Source organism: Bombina bombina, chromosome 2 (assembly GCF_027579735.1).
Source record: "Bombina bombina isolate aBomBom1 chromosome 2, aBomBom1.pri, whole genome shotgun sequence".
In the NCBI taxonomy this organism is placed as follows: Eukaryota; Metazoa; Chordata; class Amphibia; order Anura; family Bombinatoridae; genus Bombina; species Bombina bombina.
In genome coordinates this window covers 112,201,246-112,221,098 of record NC_069500.1, presented here as the reverse complement: position 1 = coordinate 112,221,098, position 19,853 = coordinate 112,201,246, and the positions used below count along the sequence as shown (strand labels likewise).

The 19,853-nt window shown below is 36.4% G+C and overlaps 1 protein-coding gene across 2 annotated transcripts in view; it reads right to left on the bottom strand.

Moving 5' to 3' along the window:
• Positions 1-19,853, bottom strand: part of LOC128648507 (oncostatin-M-specific receptor subunit beta) — a 161,267-nt gene that overhangs the window by 76,235 nt on the left and 65,179 nt on the right. For both annotated transcript variants that reach the window (XM_053701219.1, XM_053701218.1), the window contains 4 exons: positions 12,252-12,533; positions 10,115-10,244; positions 3,552-3,700; positions 1,226-1,368 (listed from right to left, as the gene is read on the bottom strand). In XM_053701219.1, the coding sequence (XP_053557194.1) occupies positions 1,226-1,368; positions 3,552-3,700; positions 10,115-10,244; positions 12,252-12,533 (704 nt within the window). The remainder of the gene's footprint in view (positions 1-1,225; positions 1,369-3,551; positions 3,701-10,114; positions 10,245-12,251; positions 12,534-19,853) is intronic.

The window sequence follows — 19,853 nt, the reverse complement described above, 5'->3', positions numbered from 1 at the left end:
CTGATGATTTCACCTGTGCACTGGTTCTGCTATAATGAAAACCTGGCCTGTTGGGGGTACTTGAGGACCAAGGTTGAGAAACAATGACCTATACCATGGTGCAGTTACTGGACAGTGAAATTCTGATTCACCCCTCAGTGACTGTAGTTAAAACACTTGCCTAAATGTTATTGCTATTTTTTTAAAATTGTAACATTTATGTTTATGTAAATCTTGTGTGTGAAGAATAAAGTGGAATCGCCTGACTGCTAAGAGGATTGGTCATTATTATTGATTGCCTATTTTAGAGCTATGGAAGCTCTTGTCTGTGTGAGTACGAGGAATTACAATATTATACTATGAAGTTTCTCCTTTTTCTCTTTGATGCTTACTGAAGAGCTAAGGACTTTCAAATGACGTTCTACCATAAAGTGTTTAGTGCACAGTCTTGTATTTTAATTAATTTTTCTTTTTATATTTGCACTTTTGCTTTTACTTTAAGAGCAACACTAGTAATTTATACTGATCATTTTATTTCTTTTGATAATATTTTAATATTTTACAATCCATAAAAATTGAGACACTGTATGCTTTAATATTCTACAAACAATCATGATAGAGTTAAAGTGAATGTAAATTTTGATGCTAAAGTGCCCGGTTTTTAAAAATTTGATTAAAAACAGGGGCACTTTAAATCATCAAAATTTATATTTCACTCGTGTTGTGAAAAAATACTTACCTTTAAATCTTGACAGCCGCTCCAGCTTCCTCTGCCCGTCGCAAAGCCTCTTCCTGGGTCTAAAATGAGGAATCCAGCTTCCTCCAATCAAGGTGTTGAATCAGACACTGATTGCCCTGGGGGGGAAGCTGTGATTGGAGGATGAGCCATCCATCATTTCTGATGTCAGAAATGGCTTGCGGCGACTGGGGGAAGCTGGAGCGGCTGTCAAGTTTAAAAGGTAAGTATTTTTTCACAACGATTGAAATGTAAATTTTGATGAATTAAAGTGTTTAATCGAATTTATAAAAACCGGGCACTTTTGCATAAATTCCATTGTAATCCTTTAATGGATACTATACTAAGTGAAAAACAAAATCCTTCTCAATTGTAAATGTTGTCAGAAATTACAAATAACTAATACATCCACAAAATAGTTAATTGATAGAAATGATACAATACAAATTCTAAGGATTCCAATAGAAAGCTAAATTACAAAAATATCAGTGTTGTAAGCCATTTTATTACCAGTTCCACAGTTCCATTTTTCTGAAGCTCCGTTTGACATATTAACTTGAATCCGGTATAGTTTGCATTCAACATCCAATTTAAAGAGATGTGCGAAGAGTTTAAATATATTTCTTCTAGATTTGTTGGTGTCAAGGGACGGACTATTAATTAGAAAAAGTGAAGAATTAGTTTTTTTTTAAAAAGAGAAGCATATAGCATACAATGGCAGTGTACCACTAAGTTACTTAAAGGGACATAAAACCCCCAAAAAATTATTTCATGATTTAGGTAGAACATACAATTTTAAACAACTTTCCAGTTTACTTCTATTATCAAATGTGCTTAATTTTCTTGGTATCATTTGTTGAAGGAGCAGCAATGCACTACTGGTTTCTAACTGAACACATGGGCGAGCCAATGACAATCGGTATATATATATATGCACCCACCAATCATCAGCTAGAACCTAGGTTCTTTGCTGCTACTGAACTTACCTAGATAAACCTTTCAGCAAAGGATAACAAGAGAATGAAGCTAATTAAATAATAGAAGTAAATTGGAAAGTTGCTTAAAATTGTATTCACTATCACAATCATGAAAGAAAACAAATTGGGTTTCATGTCTCTTTAACGTACAATTTCTAAGCAAGGAATTAATTGGCTTAGCTTAGAGTCTCACCACCTCCCTAACAAACTACCAACCCCAATCTTGAAGCAGTTTTGTTTATTATGTATCCAAAACTGTAGCACAATCTTTCTTAAAGGGACATAAATGTAGCCACCAATCAGCAAGCACTACCCAGGTGCTGAAACCAAAATGGGCTGGCTCCTAAGCTTACATTCAAATAAAGATACCAAGAGAACGAAGAAAAATTTATATTAGGAGTAAATTAGAAAGTTGCTTAAAATTGCCTGCTCTATCTGAATCATGAAAGTTTAATTTTGACTAGACTGTTCCTTTAAGTATAATATGAATCAGGCTATATTGGAGTATATTGCTTAACACTCAAACTAAAAGCATCAAACATTGAGGTAACTTCTGTATACTAAAGATCATGAACAGATGAGTGCATTTCTCAATGACAGACTAGTGGGTAGATAAGTAACTGACATCTCTTACGGAAGTTAATACATTTACTGAATATAAGCAATTGGGATTATCATATAGTAGTGCAGTCTAAAGACCCCCAGTAAAGGATACTGACTATATTAATCAGTGGCAAACGTAGTAACTGTAGGGAATGTATAACTTGGGGACTTTACTAATCCTATAATAAAAAAGTGGTTACTGGTTATTGGAACAGATACATACAAGGTCAAATAATAAAATAATACAACATATAGTATATATATATTTTTTTTTTTTTCAAAAACATGGATATAACATGAATGTAATTTCTTACTAAAATATCATTGTTGAAACAGAACTGGTGAAAAATGGTTACTGCTAGAAGCAGGATTAGTGAAAGGGTCAGCTATAGTTTTGTGTAGATATTGTGCTTTGTCTTATGCTTCTTAAAGAGGTCAAAAAGCAAAATCTGTAACTTAAAGGGACATTGTACAATAGATTTTTCTTTGCATAAATGTTTTGTAGATGATCCATTTATATAGCCTATACAGCTTTTTTTAAAAACATGTATGATTTTGCTTATTTTTAAATAACATTGCTGATTTTCAGGCTCATAACCAAGCCCCAAAGTTTTAGGAGAATACTGAAGTATACCTACTCCAGCTTGCTCCTGTTTGTGTAAAGGGTCTTTTCATATGCAGAGGAAGGGGGAGTGTCTGCTTTTTTTTTGCTATAGAAGCACTTGCAGAGGGTGTTCCAGCTAACCTTTCATCAGAGCTAAACTGGGAGCTTCTAAGTAAGTTTTTAAATGGTTTTATACTGGATTTTTAGATCAGTATCTGTGCACATCATTCTTTATAGTAGTGTCTATTGCATGCAGTTAAATGGAAATTGGTGTATACTCTCCTTTTAAGTTAAAATGCTACAAATTGGCTAAAGCAGCTATTTGATTTGCAGAATTTGCTGGTTGCTTTTCAACCTTTCTAAAAAAGCGTGCAACAAAACACAATTTTTACACAAAAGCAAGTGGTGTTTAATATCTTTTTGGCTCCTTCACTGTCCACTGTAGTGGCTAAGGGGTTAACAAAGCTTTGCTATTGCAACATTTCAATAGTAGAACCTCTTAAACTTGATACCGTACAGCAGCGAATACATTAGAATAATAAGGTTGTAATTAACAGTTCTATTTGTATTTAGATTATGCAGTTTATAGATTTATTACATCATACATTTGGTTAGTATTATAAAATGATAGTATTATTGCTTTGTACTGTACCTCTCTCTGTTATATTTATAATACTGTTAATGCTTCTTTTTCCCAGAGCATTTACAGCAGTCAAGGTAAAGTTATAGATCATTTGACCTCTCTCAATAGGCCAAGCACAGCTGTCTCTGGAACAAGAAGAGGAGTTTTTCCCGGAAAGCCTACAACAAACACAAGTTTTGAATAATTAAAAGCTCATTCTCTGAAAAATAATATGTTTCCTAAAGAAAGTTTTAAAGCTGCCAACCATGTAATTCTCAGTAAACACAACACACATATAAATCATGTCATAAAGGGATGTGGGAGACAAAATTAAACTTTCATAATTCCGATAGAATGTACAGTTAAAGAAAATTACAATATTATTACCCTTACCAGCTAACTAATTGACACCTTTACTGCCAGGAATTTCAGAAATGTGGTGCGCAGCTGCAATAAGCGGCCTTCTAATTACCAAAAAACAATGGCAAAGCTATATATGTCTGATATTGCTGAACAAATGAGATCCAGAGAAGCTTTTACAACCATTTGTTGTATGACTGTACAAGCGGTATGTAAATCATTTCAGTGAGATACCTAAAGTTTGTGAAAAAGTGAAAAATTATCATATTTGGCGTTGAAATGGTGGCATGAAATATACCAAAATGGGCCTAGATCAATACCTTGGATTGTGTGGCAGTGTCTAAAAACAGAATTAAAGGAGCAAAATCTGTTTTTAGAATTGTTCATAAAAATGAATTTCCTGTTTCAGTATCAGTATAAACTAAACATATGCATTTGTATTTGGAGGAACTTGTATGCAGATGCAATCCAATGTTGCCTAATTCATTCAGCACAAAACCGATTGAATAAACGGCAGTATGCACGAATGAAAAGAATAACAAATTAACATATTAACAAAATTAGTTAATATTTGTACATTCATTAGACTTTTAATAAACCCCTTTGTATGCTATTAACCCCTAAACAGCCACAACCACTGTTGCAAAAACCTGCTACACTAAACCGCCACAACCCCCATCGCAACCCCCCCCACTACACTAGTTAACCCCTAAACCGCTGCAACCCCATTGCAAAAACCTTCTACTCTAAACGGCTACAACCTCCATCACAAAACCCCTCACTACACTAAACCACCACAAGCCATCCCAATAACCCCTACACTACTTAACCCCCTTAAACTGCCAAAACCCCAATTTAGTGTAGCACATGTTTGTGACGGGGGGTTGCAGTGGTTTAGGGGTTATTAATATAGGGTCTTTTGTGATAGGGGGTTAGAGGAGGTTTTGGGGGTAAAATAGTGTAATTAGTTTTGTATTATTATTTTAGGCATTCCCTTTGTTTTTAGCTCATCCAAATCTAAAATTGTGCCTATGCACATGCCTAGTATAAATAGTATTAATTTACCTTTCTTTTTATGCATATCTGCTTTCATCATCTTGATGTGATATGATTACATGCAAATGTTTGAGAGTTTTTTTTTATTTAAAATTCCAGTTAATTTTTTGACATTTAATATGCTGTATATTCTGAATACAAACCCAAAATGATTTCATGTATTTTAAATGTGTTTAAATCATTGTAAATACAAATACTTTTTCCAACTCTTAAAATACATAACTGTTCACTTACATTTTATTTATATAGATAGATTACAAATTTGTCATTGAAACATTACATTTGTCATTATAATTTGTTTTCTGAATTAAATTCATTGCAGTTGAATACAAATAATTTGGAATCTTTATTTAAAAAACTTCAGAACATTCTCATTTTATAACCCCCCCCCCCAAAATCTACTGGAGACTTTTAGCATCTATCTTTCTCTTTACTTTTTGTATGACATTTCACTTTGAAGGGACCGTGAAGTCAAAATTAAACTTTCATGATTCAGATAGAGTTATCGAATTTGCTTTGTTCGCTTGATATCCTTTGATGAAGAGTAAAGATAGGTAGACTGATAGGAGCACATGTCTTTAGCAGTCTATGTCCGCAGTGTATGTATCTATTTATAAAATTGCTATAAACAATGTTGTAAACACTGCAGTTAGATAGCTTTAAACATATGTCAGTTCCCGAGCTCCCCTAAGAAAAGTTTTAATCAGAAGTAAATTGGAAAGTTGTTTAAGGGGTCATGCTTTGTCCTATCCATTGGTTTAAGTTTGACTTTACTGTACTTTAAAGGACCAGTAAATACAGTAGATTTGCATAGTCAACAAATGCATGATAAAAAGACAATGCAATAGCACTTAGTTAGTCTGAACCTTAAATGAGTAGTAGATTTTTTTCTGACAAATTTCAAAGTTATGTCTTTTTACACTCCCCCTGTATCATGTGACAGCTATCAGCCAATCACAAATGCATATACGTATAGTCTGTGAATTCTTGCACATGCTCAGTAGAAGCTGGTGACTCAAAAAGTGTAAATATAAAAAGACTGTGCACATTTTGTTAATGGAAGTAAATAGGAAAGTTGTTTAAAATTGCTGCTCTATTGTGAACCTGATAATTCTAGCAACCAGAAACCTAATATTTAAGAATTGGAAAAGCACAATAGTGCCTTCAATTACAGAAATTAAAAACTATCTCAGAAAACAATACTTAATCGAACAGAAAGCCACAGTAGTACATTCAGAAAGAGAATTGAGAGCTCTCCTTGATAAATGGGCAAAATTTATCAAGATCTTTTCACCTGCCGAAGTCCAATACTTAATATTCCCTTTCAGAAACACTGAGTTGGTTTTATCAGAAAACTGGTAAGGGAGGTAGAGAGAGGAGATAGTTCTTCCTCTTTTTTTTAGGTTTACCCATTTCCCCTACCCTATTCCTTCCCTCGGATCCTCCCCTTTCCTCTCCCCCCCCCCCCCCCTCTTTCTTCTTCTTTTTTTTTTTTTTTTCTTCTCGTTTTTCCCTTCCCCCCTGTCTGGTTATCTTCCCTGTCTGGTCATATTGCGAGATATATATGACCAACTTGAACTAATTTGTATAATATTTTAAATTAAATTTTCTTTTTCCATGCATACAGACATATTAAGATTTAGATCTTTTGATTGTCATGTTCAATCTCTGTAGTGTGATTATTGTTAATTTGATAAAAGGAGGTTAGCAAAGTTATTTCCATTGTATTAGAACAGAATGCATGTGTTTAATGTCTTTTTCTTGTGAAACTGATGCAATATTGCTTTTTCTTTTGTCTTTATTCTTGATTTTTTCTTTATTATGCTAAAATAACCTCAATAAAAAGTTATTGAAAAAAAAAAAAATTGCTGTCCTATCTTCTGAATCATTAAAGTTTAATTTTGACTTGAGTGTCCCTTTAAGGCAATGCTAGCAATTTTTTTTGGTCATATTTCTTAAAGTATAGGCTTTCCAGAGGTCACAGTTTGACTGGGATTGTCCCTGTTTTGAGGCGCTGTCCCAGTGTCCCACCCGATGGTTCATTCTGTCCCAGCCGGTGCCGGCATTGCAAATACCGGCAATGCAAAAGCAGTTTTTTTTTACATTCTGATTTTAAGCAATTGGCTAGCATAGCTGACATGGGCAGTATTATCACAAAATGCTATAGTGTGTAGGTCCCCGAATGCCCCCTCTAAACTCAAAATTAATTGCAAGTACCACACAATCCTCCGATTGGAAGCCCCACTTAGTGACACTACCAAATAGCTTTATTCAGCGAATCCAAAAACGCACTGCGTTGAGTGGAATTTAAGTTGTCAACTGACAAAACACTGACAGCAGCAGTGACAATGCAGGGCAGAACCAGGGCTATAAGGAACTGGTAATAATCATGGAAGAAAAAACTAAACCAGGACGCGAAGAGAATCCGTAATGGAAGCAAAGAAGGACCAGGAAAGAGTTAATCATAACTGTGGCACCAGGGCACACAGTGCAGAAGAGGAGCGAACAAGACCAGGAATATCCAAGCTACCTCCCTTACACACTACCATGCCTCCACTCAGAGTAAGCATAATCGGTTCAGGAAATCGGACGGTGAGTCAGAATCAGCAGTCATCACGGTGCCACAAGCAGTATCACTCATTTGGGTCATAGTGTCATAAGGACTGACCCATTGAAACTAGGAGGTAAATAATAAATGCAACCAACTGGGATCTTGGTGTAGTATTATCCAGTACTGGTATTTATTTACGGGAGCAACAATTACGTCACTTCATTTCCTATAACTAGACTCTCTTATTTTACTGGTACAGTCTCCAACTCCCATCAATAAATGGTGAAATCCTAATCTTTTCACTGTTTGGGTCAGTGCTTACCATGAATACTACGTGAATAGTTATAATTCCCTACCGACTGCTTCTACTCTAACCTCCCATCACTTGACTAGCGCTGACCTCTCAACCACAACCATTAACCACTAATGACTTCTGGTTACTATAGGTTTATCGATTAGGATGTGAGAAATGTAGTTGTTATCCCTTCCAAAGCTCTAGGGAGCAGCATTAGACATCTTTTTCTGTCTCCTCTCTCTATTATACAGCAGACGCAGAGAGGTTTAATAGAGATTTAAAAATTAGCCTTTGTTGTCCCCCCAAATGAACCATTTAAGTGCAACAGATCAAATGATTACTATATATATATTTATATGGGTGAGAAATAAAAGGGAATGGTGTAAAGGAGGAGCTCAGGTTTTTACATTTTGCTATGGGGCCTAGGGTTTCTTTAGTTATGCCCCAGACTGGTCAAGCAGTAGCCTCCCATCAATGAGCATTCTGCCCCTGCTCTTCAACTACTGACTGTTCATTCAGTTTTATTACTAAAATCTGGTCATGAACACAGACCAGCAGTTTAATGCTTCCATAGTACAGTACCTACCTCCATCCCTGTACAATTGCAGGGCCTGTATGTGTCTCCTTATGTGCACCATGCTGTTGCATTTGTCATATTAATGATAATTAAAGGGACAGTCTAGGCCAAAATAAACTTTCATGATTCAGATAGACCATGTAATTTTAAACAATTTTCCAATTTACTTTTATCACCAATTTATATATATGTAGAAATATGAATTTGCATAGCCATATCCTCACCATCTCTGAGTAGTTTCTGCTCTAACTTCTGACTTTTCCAACCCTAACTACTTTCATATAACTGAATGATCTGGTGTCACTTATTGATACCTTCTATTCCAATCAGAGCCTAGTTTTAAAGAGATTAAATTATGCATTTGTGAGATTTTTGGAAAATTAATTTCGGTCAGCAATCGCCAAGCTCCCTTGACCATGCCCCTTGGACACGCCCCTGATAACACCCCCACTGGCACAGTGCCAGTTTCACCTCTAAAAATTATGGCAAGCCTATTAAAGTATGCAATCAAAACTACTGAACCAATTATTTATTTATTTATTTATTTATTTATTTATTTATAAAATATTTTACCAGGAAGGATATATTGAGATTTATCTCGTTTTCAAGTATATCCTGGGTCCACAAAACATTGCATTGATACAATAGGGTACAATAAAATTCAAAATCAATAATAATACACAATAGATGCAAAAATGTAACATAGAACAGGTAGAAAATATATAATCAACCATGACAGGTGCATTCTGTTTTGAGATATGTAGAGAGGGCTCTCTTAAAGGATATTAGGCTTGGGGAAGGTTTGAAAGTGTGCGGGAGGTCATTCCATAATTGTGGCGCTCGGTAGGAAAAAGAGGGTCGAGCTGCTTTCTTTTTGTATTGAGGCACTCTAAATAATGTGCTGGTACTGGATCGGAGGTTATAGGAGGTGGGAATAGCCGGGGAGAGCATTCTGCTCAGGTAGGGTGGGAGCTTCCCAGAAAGGCTCTTAAACACAAGGCAAGAAAGATATAGGTTTGTAAATTTTAGCAATCAAATCTAGAAATAAAAAAAATCAGTTTTTTGAATTGCTGCTTGCATATGTTATGAGTGTTTAACCACATAAAACACGTGCACACATTATTTTAGTTAATTCATCAAAGTGCAATTGTAAAACTTTATCAATATCTATTTAACAACACTAGATGGTGCTAGTTGGTCAGAGTTTCTCAAACAGTGATAAACTTGCTAAAAGTAAAACGGTAATTTTAGTGATAAAATTACATAACCTAATTTGTTAGAGCATGACATTTTATCACCAGAGATACTGCAATTCTATGCATTTAATACCTGCAATTGGGTTAAACACATAGTTAAAGTACTGATGGGGAGTGGCACAGCCCTGCTGGTGCTGAGTGGAAATGGAGCGCTAGTCGCACAGCTGCTTTAACCAATTAGAGAGTGTAATTGCCTTTAACATGATTTTTCTTTCTTTATAGCAGCAAGATTGTGCCCTTAAAAAACGAGAATCTTAACTTACATTCGAAAATGTTAGAACTCTTTGTTCTTTTGTTATTATATTAAATTATTATTATTATATTATATTATATGTACAAAAAATGTCCTCAGTTATGTTGGAAAAATAACTGATTAAAATATTTTTTTAAAATCAGATTATTCATGTAGTTAAAAGTTTATTGCAGCACTAATGACATCTTGTGACACTGCTTGTTGCCTGGAAACCATGTGACATTTGTGACTTGTCTTGTACTTACTGTTCATGCAGGGTGTATTTTATAGCACGGATACCATACAGATTGGACTCTTTTCCTGGGTCCCAGCTACATTTTAAAATGACAATATCTTGAGTTTCGCAGCTTAAATGTTTTGGTTTGTCCGGAGGTTCTGCAACAGGAATACAATTAATTATACACAATTATTTCACAGGTGAACAATATAACGGAAAGTATTATTAAAACTTATATTTTGATGGTAGATAAGAACCTAAAGGCAGATGACAACTCATGAGTCCCCCTGACAAAAATGGTTAAGGACAGTGGTGGGAGTCTACCCAGGTTACTGAACCAAAAATGGGCTGGCTTGTAAGCGTACATTACTGCTTTTTCAAATAAAGATACCAAGAGAATGAAGAAAATGTGATAATAAGAGTAAATTAGAAAGTTGCTTAAAATTGCATGTTCTATCCGAATCACGAAAAAAAAAAAAAAATGGGTTCAGTATTCCTTTAAGAACCTGTTTCTAAAATTTGCAAAATGTATAGGTTCTGTATTATAGAGAAGCAATTCTCCTCTAAACAGGAACGTGTCAACCCCAGACGATCATTTCGGCCCTCTGTGTATTCATTTTTACATTCATTGTAACATTTGCCAGCTTGGGCAGTTTTAAGGGAATTTAGGGGAAGTGGTCACTTCACTGTGTATACAATGTATACATTAAAGCAGAGCTTTCCAAACTTTTCATGTTGGTGACACACTTTTTAGACCTACATAATTTCGCGACACAGTAATTAAGTTGTACTGGCAAACAGGAGGTTAAACTAACTTGTTTTAAGAGATACGGACACATACATAAATGATATAATAACGAAATGTATTTACAAGTAACAGTATGTATGTGCAAGAATTAAAAAAAGTTTAATAACCAATAGCTACTTACTATTTTAATGGGCTGCATGAGGTTGATGGGATGAACACAATTTCTGAATATTTGGTGGAATATTAGATAAAGACACTCGCATTTCATCATCAAGCATTTTTAAGCTTCCACTTTCTATCCATATATCAAGAGCAGCAATGCATTACTGGGAGCTAGCTGCAAAAAAAACCCCAATGACTTCAGACTTTAGCTTAGCATTTAAGCTGCCGCCCTCAGAGCTCGGTGAGTCTGATTGACTACTGCCCGTGCTGCAAACACACTGCTGTCACACTCACTGACTACACGTGCAGTCAGGAGCCAATTAAGGAGACTACACGTGCAGTCAGGAGCCAATGTGCCGCCAAAGCCGCCAATGGGAATAGTTTCAGTTCCCACTGAACTGCACCAATAGGTTAAGATGATCTGTGACCCATAGGTATCAATCACGAGTCAACCATGTGATATGCGTAACAGGCAGGCGGAAAGTCAGAAACAAAAAAATAAATTAAATTTAAAAAAAATTTGTGCTGAAGCAGGGACACACCTACACACTGCTGCCGACACACTAGTGTGTCCCGACACACAGTTTGGAAAGCACTGCATTAAAGGGACACAAACATGAAAAATAAACTTTCAGGATTCAGACGCACGCTTCTTCTAAACCTTATTATTTACATAGCATTTAAAAAAAAAATCGCTTAAAGGGACATTAAAGTCACAATTAGACATTCATGATTTATACATTGGGGTAGATTTAACAAGGTCCGAATGGCCCTTGTTCCCCTTGTTTCCGCGCAAGCCTTCAAGCTCACCGGAAACAGCAGTTATAAAGAAGCGGTCTAAAGACCGTTACTCCATAACTTGTCCGCTGCCTCTGAGGCTGCGGTCTTCAATCTGCCCGATCCTATACGATCAGGCTGTTGACACCCCCTGCTAGCGGGCGATTGGGCGCGAAACTGCAGGGGGCGGGATTGCACAAGCACCCATGTGTTCAGTTAGAAACCAGTGGTGCATTGCTGCTCCTTCAACAAATGATACCAAGAGAATGAAGCAAATATGATAATAGAAGTAAACTGGAAAGTGGTTTAAAATTGTATGTTCTACCTAAATCATGAAAGAACATTTTTTGATTTTCATGTCTTTTAAGTAAATGTAAAGAGCTATTTATAATCAATTTAATACACTTCATAAAAATCAAACATCACCACTGTTCTTTTGTGAGCTTAACAAAACTGATCATAATTGATTAAGACTTACTGGTTACAAACAGAACCGTTCCACTGCGGGCGCTTGGACTTAAGTTGCATATGACGTTTGCTCCGAATGGTTTTGTCAAAGACACGTTTTTTACATTGATGATAAAGGTCTCATTATTAGTAAAGGTTGACTGGGAAATTATTTGTGCACCATTATAGTAACTTAATGAGACAACATTTTTTTTCTTCTCTGGTATACAACAGAAGCTGATACTGGATCCTTCATGAACTATTTTGTTATATGGAAAGATGAGAGTCTTCGATAGATCTGCAGTATCTGCACCTAGAAAATTAAAATAGTCATTAGTAAGTCAGTGTTGCAGAACGTTGTATCAAACATAGAAGCCAGTGGAGAATTTTAGAACTAGAGCCGTATAGTAATATTTATTGGGGTGTATAGATAGATAGATATATAGTTAGATAGATAGATAGAATGATAGATAGTTAGAAAGATAGATAGATAGATAGTCTCCACACATGCAATTGCAGGATTTTGAAATGTAAAGACAGAAATAACAACAATGTAAATGTCAGACATTTTCCATCTGTAATGTGATCTTCCAACCAAAGAAATCCAGAGAAAGAACAAATAGTTCATTATTAGGAATAGTTTAAATTAAAGGGGCAGTCTACTCCAAAATTGTTATTGTTTAAAAAGATAATCCATTTATTACTTTATTTTGCATAACCAACACGGTTATATTAATATACTTTTTACCCCTGTGATTACCTTTTATCTAAGCCTCTGCAGACTGCCTCTTTATCTAAGTGCTATTTACAGATTTACATTTTAGCCAATTAGTGCTGGTTTCTGCATAACTACATGGGAGTGAGCACAATGTTATCTATATGACACACATGAATTAGCAGTGTCTGGCAGTGAAAAGAAAGATAAGAGGTGGTCTGTAGAGGCTTAGAAACAGGCAGAAATTTAGAGGTTTAAACGTATAACTTATAAAGTATATTATTATAACTCTTGGTTGCACAAAGCTGGGGAATGGGTGTTATCTATCTTTTTAAACAATAACAATTTTGGAGTAGACTGTACCTTTAAAGAAGAAAACTAAAACACAAGTCTGTAAATGTATTTATGAAACTATATACTATATGAGTATGTGGACTGGATACCCCTATTAATTATTGCGTTCAGGTGTTTCAGCCATGCACTTTGCATAACATTTACAGTTAATTACTGTGGGCTAGATTACGAGCACTATAAGTGAAGCACTATCATTAGCGTGAGAAGCGTAAACGCGATCTCAAAATTGCAGTGTTCTCGCTTAAATCTATACACAAGTGGAGTGCTGTTAAAATGGGTAGCGTTGATCGGTAGTGTGCACTTGTATTACACGTTGAAAGTAAATGTAATCGCTCAGACGCAATCACATTTACAGCTCAAAAGAGTTTGCCGGAGGAAACGTGCACTAAACTACACTATTAACCCCTAAACAGCCACCCTCACATAGCAAATTACCACTCCACACTATTAACCCCTAAAATGCCATACACCCCACCACAAAATAACCTTCTACACTATTAACCCCTAAACCACCACACCCCCACCTCAACGTAACCTTCTATACTATTAACCCCTAAACAGCCACTCCCCCCACCACAAAGTAAGCTTCTACACTATGAACCCCTAAACCACCACATCCCCCACCGCAAAGCAACTCACTAACCACTAAACACCCAGCACCCCCTAACTTAGTTACTCAAAAACAGACTAACCTTACCTTTAAAAAAAACTACCTTTAAAAAAATAAAAACTTAACTGAAAAAAATAAAAAAACTAGCCTTACTTTAAAAAAAAAAAAAAACCTTATTATTTATCAAGACTTGATAAATAATAAGACTTGATAAAGGCCTACTGACAGACCGAAACGCGTAGACGGAGTACTGGTAAGCCTTATTTCATCATTTTTATCCTATGAGAGACAATCTGCACTATATGTATTCTCTTTCCCTCTAGGAGGATATCAATATATATCACCAACGCATCTGCTTTGGACACACCTCAGCTTACTTTATTATTGTTGTTTTTATTGTCGTTGTTTTCACCACATAGAATTGAAGGGATATGCTGCTTCTCAATTGACACTAACGTTGCTCTTTTTTCACACTTTTTTCACACGTTTGTTCTACACTCCCTCGTATTGACCCACGCATTTATTTTTGTATTTCTGGATTTTGCTTTTGGACAGTTTGACTTTGACCACTCTCTACTATTCTATTTTGGTTATTCACTATTGGATATACACCTTTTGCTTTTGCATTCACAAGTAACGAGTACTGTCGGGAGTTAAGTGATTGCAGGACTATTTTTGGATCACTTATAATTTGAGACCTTTTTTGGATTACCTACATTTTTTCACACATTTTTATTCTTTTTATTGTTTCACATTTATTTTACATTGTTGGCATAGGTTAGACACCTCTTTTTGATTTTTATTGGCCACCTTTTGATCACCCAGGATCACACTCCAATTACTGTATCTGAGGAGTCCCCATTGGACCATCTATTTTCTTGTTCTTGTATTTATACAGATTGATCATTGTTTTTAACTTGTATTTTATCCATTTTAGTTGTATATGTTAAACATGGATCCATGTCATTAAATGTATGTAAATTTATGATTGTGCTATTTTAGGTATTAAACTAAGCTATTGTATTCACTTGGTACCTCGTTGACATTTCCTTTGCCTCCTGCTGGTAGACGCCTGAGTCTTTTATAACTAACATTGGCTTTATCTTGTGGTAACTAGGTACCATGCATCCCGGGCTATAAGGCATTTTTAATTGGCGCTTAGTCCATTCTATATCAAAAATTATAGGTTCCACAAGAACTGCTCAAACCCAGGTCAGTTTTTAAAAAAGGCAAAAGCTGTCTTTTAGCGGATGCATATTGTGAAGGTTTTATTGTTATTATTTTATTTTTACCCAGTACTCTAGAATGTCTATTGCGGTACTTTTACAAAGGGAAATGTAAAATGGTGCTATTTCACTTCATTCTTGCATAGTAACATGTTTTAAGTCTCATGCAGAACAGACACGAACCTATACAACACTACATGTACATATTTTGACACAGGAATATGACATTATCCTTGTCACAATTGTGTAGTACCTCAGTTTGCTTTATTAATTTAAAAAAGTCGATCATCGGGGTCCTTGGGAGAATTTCTGTCCTGAGACCCTCTGATCTGCCTCTGAAAATGGGTAGTCCTCAATCTCACCACTGAAGCCCAATGGGAAATCTCCTGGTGTCCCTGTAGGCCAGTTTGGCCCTGTTCCCAAACTGTTGCCACAAAGTTGAAATCACCCTATTGTCTAAAATGTTTTTGTATCCTCTAGAATTAATATGACCCCTTCACTGGAACTTAGGGGCATTAATGATGGAAATATTAAAAAAGTCATAAGCTCTGGTAATAGTAATTACTCATACAGAACTTGAGAAACCACAAAACTGGGCTCTTAGGTTTTATTTTGCCCCAGACTATTATTCCTTACTCCACCACATTTTACAATCGGCACTATGCATCCTATTAGGTAATATTCTCCTGGCATCTACCACACCCAGATTCTACCATCAGATTGCGTCATTAATTACTGCCAGGAAAACCTTTCTACTGCTCACTGCCTACTCTACCTAATACCTAACATCCCCTATAAACTAAACTAAACCCCCTAACTTACTGAAAAAAAAAATAAAAAATCTAAGTTACAGAAAATAAAAAAGACAGAATAATAAAAAAAAACAATATACCTAACACTAATCAACGTGCCCCATAAAAACTGAAACCTACCCGACAAACTAAAACTTAAGTTAAATTACAATAGCCCTTAAAAGGGCCATTTGTAGGGCATAGCCCTAAAGCTATTACAGCTCTTTTTCTCTATTTCATTTTAAATTCCTATCATAAAATAGAATAATGAAATAATTTTCTGTTGGTGGATTAGAATTTAAAATAAAATAGTTTCTTGCTATTGGCTAAAACTATTTTATTTTGCTGGGGGCCGTGGACCCTATTTGAAGGGGGCCCACTTCAAATAGGGCCCCCAGCCACAGTAAAATGCAGGCGGGCAGTGATGTCGGTGGTGTGAAAACTTTACAGGTTTCTCTTTTTGAACATGTATGCTTTGGACATTTATCTTATGTCTTGGAAGTGTTTTTGCTTTTAGCAATATCTTCTGATTTTTTTGTTTTTTATTGTTAGCTTCCTTATTTTCATCAAGATAAGATAGTTTTAATGACTCAATACGATTTCTTACCTAAAGTGATTTTTTGTGTAACATCAATCAGGAGATTATAGCCCATCTCCTTGGCCTAATTCAAAGAATTAATTTGATCATCTTTCTCTAAATTATACCACTTTAATGTGTTTGGGATGAAAGCACTTCAAGCAGGAGTGTTTGGTAATTAGGTGCCTGCCTTAAAAAATGTTTGCCCAATCATTTGTGGTCTCCACAGCTTGAGTATTAGTTTCCAGGAGTAATAGCTTGTTAATTCTTACCACCACCTTATGAAAGAAAACAAAATTTATGCTTAGATGATAAATTAGTTTCTTTGATGGTGGTGAGAGTCCACGAGACCAGCCCATTTTCATTTTATACTTAATTTATTTCTGGTGGCACTTCTAGTTTGCACCTCCTAGTGGCAAGGAGTTGAATTCCTGGAGTAATAGCGCACGGACTGTCACCAACATGAAAGAGAAAAAGGTATCAGATAAGAATAAATTTTGTTTTTAAATGTCAGAAATGAAATATAAATATAGGGAGGGAAGTTGAAGCAGCCTTCTATTTAGAAAAGCTAGTTTTCTTCTAGGATAACCTTGTACGTGGCTTGTTTCATGCGTCCTTCACAAAGAAAAATCTGCCTGATTCCAGCTTTGCTAAAGCACCCCCAGATCATCACTGATCCTTAACCAAAGTTCACAGTGGCTGTGAGACACTGTGACTTGTCGGCCTCTTCAGATCTCCATCTAACCATTAGATGACCAAGTGTTGGGCAAAGCTGAAAATTAGACTCATCAGAAAAGATAACCTGGAATCAGGAAGATTTATCTTTGTGAAGGACGCATGAATCAAGCCACGTACAAGGTTATCCTGGAAGAAAACTTGTTGCTCTGACAACTCTGAGGATTATTTTTTCCAGCAGGACAATGTTCCATGCCACACAGCCAGCTCAATCAAGGTGTGGACCAAGGACCACCAGATCAAGAACAATCTGCAGATCTGAACACCATTGAAAACCTCTGGAATGTGAACAACAGGAAGATGGATGGTCACAAGACATCAAACTAAGCTGAGCTGCTTGATTGTTTGAGCCAGGAGTGGTATAATGTCACCCAAAAGCAATGTGAAAGACTGGAGGAGAGCATGCCAAGACGCATGAAAGCTGTGATTGAAAATCAGGTTTATTCCACCAAATACTGATTTCTGAACTCTGCTAAGTTAAAACATTAGAGAAACTGATCATTTTCCAGATATATATATAATCGATCAGCAGCTTTCAAAATATTTTCCCCATCAAACAAGATAAAACATATAGTACTCAGAGGCCTTTCCAACAAAGGGGAGATTTACAGACCTGTTTTAAAATAGCGCAGTATGTTTATAGTGTTTAATTTATGATATTAGTACAAATGTAACTAATAGTTCTGTCCTTTCCCACATCAGCAACTGCTTATCTGGCATTTCTTCCTGGATGGCCTCTCACCACCTAAAAATCAACATGTCCAAGACTGAGCTCCTTCTAATCCCCCCATCTAATTCTACACCAGTTTCTAACTTTACTATCACTGTTGGCGACACCACTATCTCCCCATCACCCCAAGTCCGCTGCCTAGAAGTTACACTTGACTCCAATTTGTCCTTCCTACCCCACATCCAATTGCTCTCTTCATCCTGTCACAACCATCTATGCAATATCTCAAAAATTCTAACTAAACAGTTAATCCATTCCCTAGTAATCTCCCGGCTTGACTATTGTAATAACCTACTAACTGGCCTTCCTCTCTCCCACCTCTCCCCTCTTCAATCCATCCTAAATGCCTCTGCTAGGCTAATCCACCTCTCCCGACGCTCTGTATCTGCTGCACCCCTAAGATCCAACAACAATCTACTCCTTGCATCTTCTACCATCCCCTCCTCCCATGCTAGACTACAGGACTTCCCTGTGCGGAACCAACCCTCTGGAACGCACTTCCTCAAGCTGTCAGACTTTCCCCCAACCTCTCCTCCTTTGAACACTCCCTAAAGACCTTCTTGTTCAGGGAAGCCTATCACCAATTCAGTAACTAATGAATTTCACTTGCCAAATAGTTGCCCTCATCTAACTCCACACTAACATCATTCTCACCTTTGCAGTCCCCACCTCCTGTTTCTCACCCTCCTACCCATCTAGATTGTAAATTCCCACAGGAACAGGGCTACCAATTCCCCCTGTATTTGGTTGTTACATTTTGTCTGGTGTCTCATATTTCTTTCATGTAATTAGCAAGAGTCCATGAGCTAGTGACGTATGGGATATACATTCCTACCAGGAGGGGCAAAGTTTCCCAAACCTCAAAATGCCTATAAATACACCCCTCACCACACCCACAATTCAGTTTTACAAACTTTACCTCCTATGGAGGTGGTGAAGTAAGTTTGTGCTAGATTCTACGTTGATATGCGCTCCGCAGCAAGTTGGAGCCCGGTTTTCCTCTCAGCGTGCAGTGAATGTCAGAGGGATGTGAGGAGAGTATTGCCTATTTGAATGCAGTGATCTCCTTCTACGGGGTCTATTTCATAGGTTCTCTGTTATCGGTCGTAGAGATTCATCTCTTACCTCCCTTTTCAGATCGACGATATACTCTTATTTATATACCATTACCTCTGCTGATTTTCGTTTCAGTACTGGTTTGGCTTTCTACAATCATGTAGATGAGTGTCCTGGGGTAAGTAAATCTTATTTTCTGTGACACTCTAAGCTATGGTTGGGCACTTTATTTATAAAGTTCTAAATATATGTATTCAAACATTTATTTGCCTTGACTCAGGATGTTCAACATTCCTTATTTTCAGGCAGTCAGTTTCATATTTGGGATAATGCATTTGAATCAATTTTTTTCTTACCTTAAAATTTGACTCTTTTTTCCCTGTGGGCTGTTAGGCTCGCGGGGGCTGAAAATGCTTCATTTTATTGCGTCATTCTTGGCGCGGACTTTTTTGGCGCAAAAAATCTTTTCTGTTTCCGGCGTCATACGTGTCGCCGGAAGTTGCGTCATTTTTTGACGTCCTTTTGCGCCAAAAATGTCGGCGTTCCGGATGTGGCGTCATTTTTGGCGCCAAAAAAGCATTTAGGCGCCAAATAATGTGGGCGTCTTATTTGGCGCCAAAAAATATGGGCGTCGCTTTTGTCTCCACATTATTTCAGTCTCAATTTTTCTTTGCTTCTGGTTACTAGAAGCTTGTTTATTGGCATTTTTTCCCATTCCTGAAACTGTCATTTAAGGAATTTGATCAATTTTGCTTTATATGTTGTTTTTTCTCTTACATATTGCAAGATGTCTCACGTTGCATCTGAGTCAGAAGATACTTCAGGAAAATCGCTGTCTA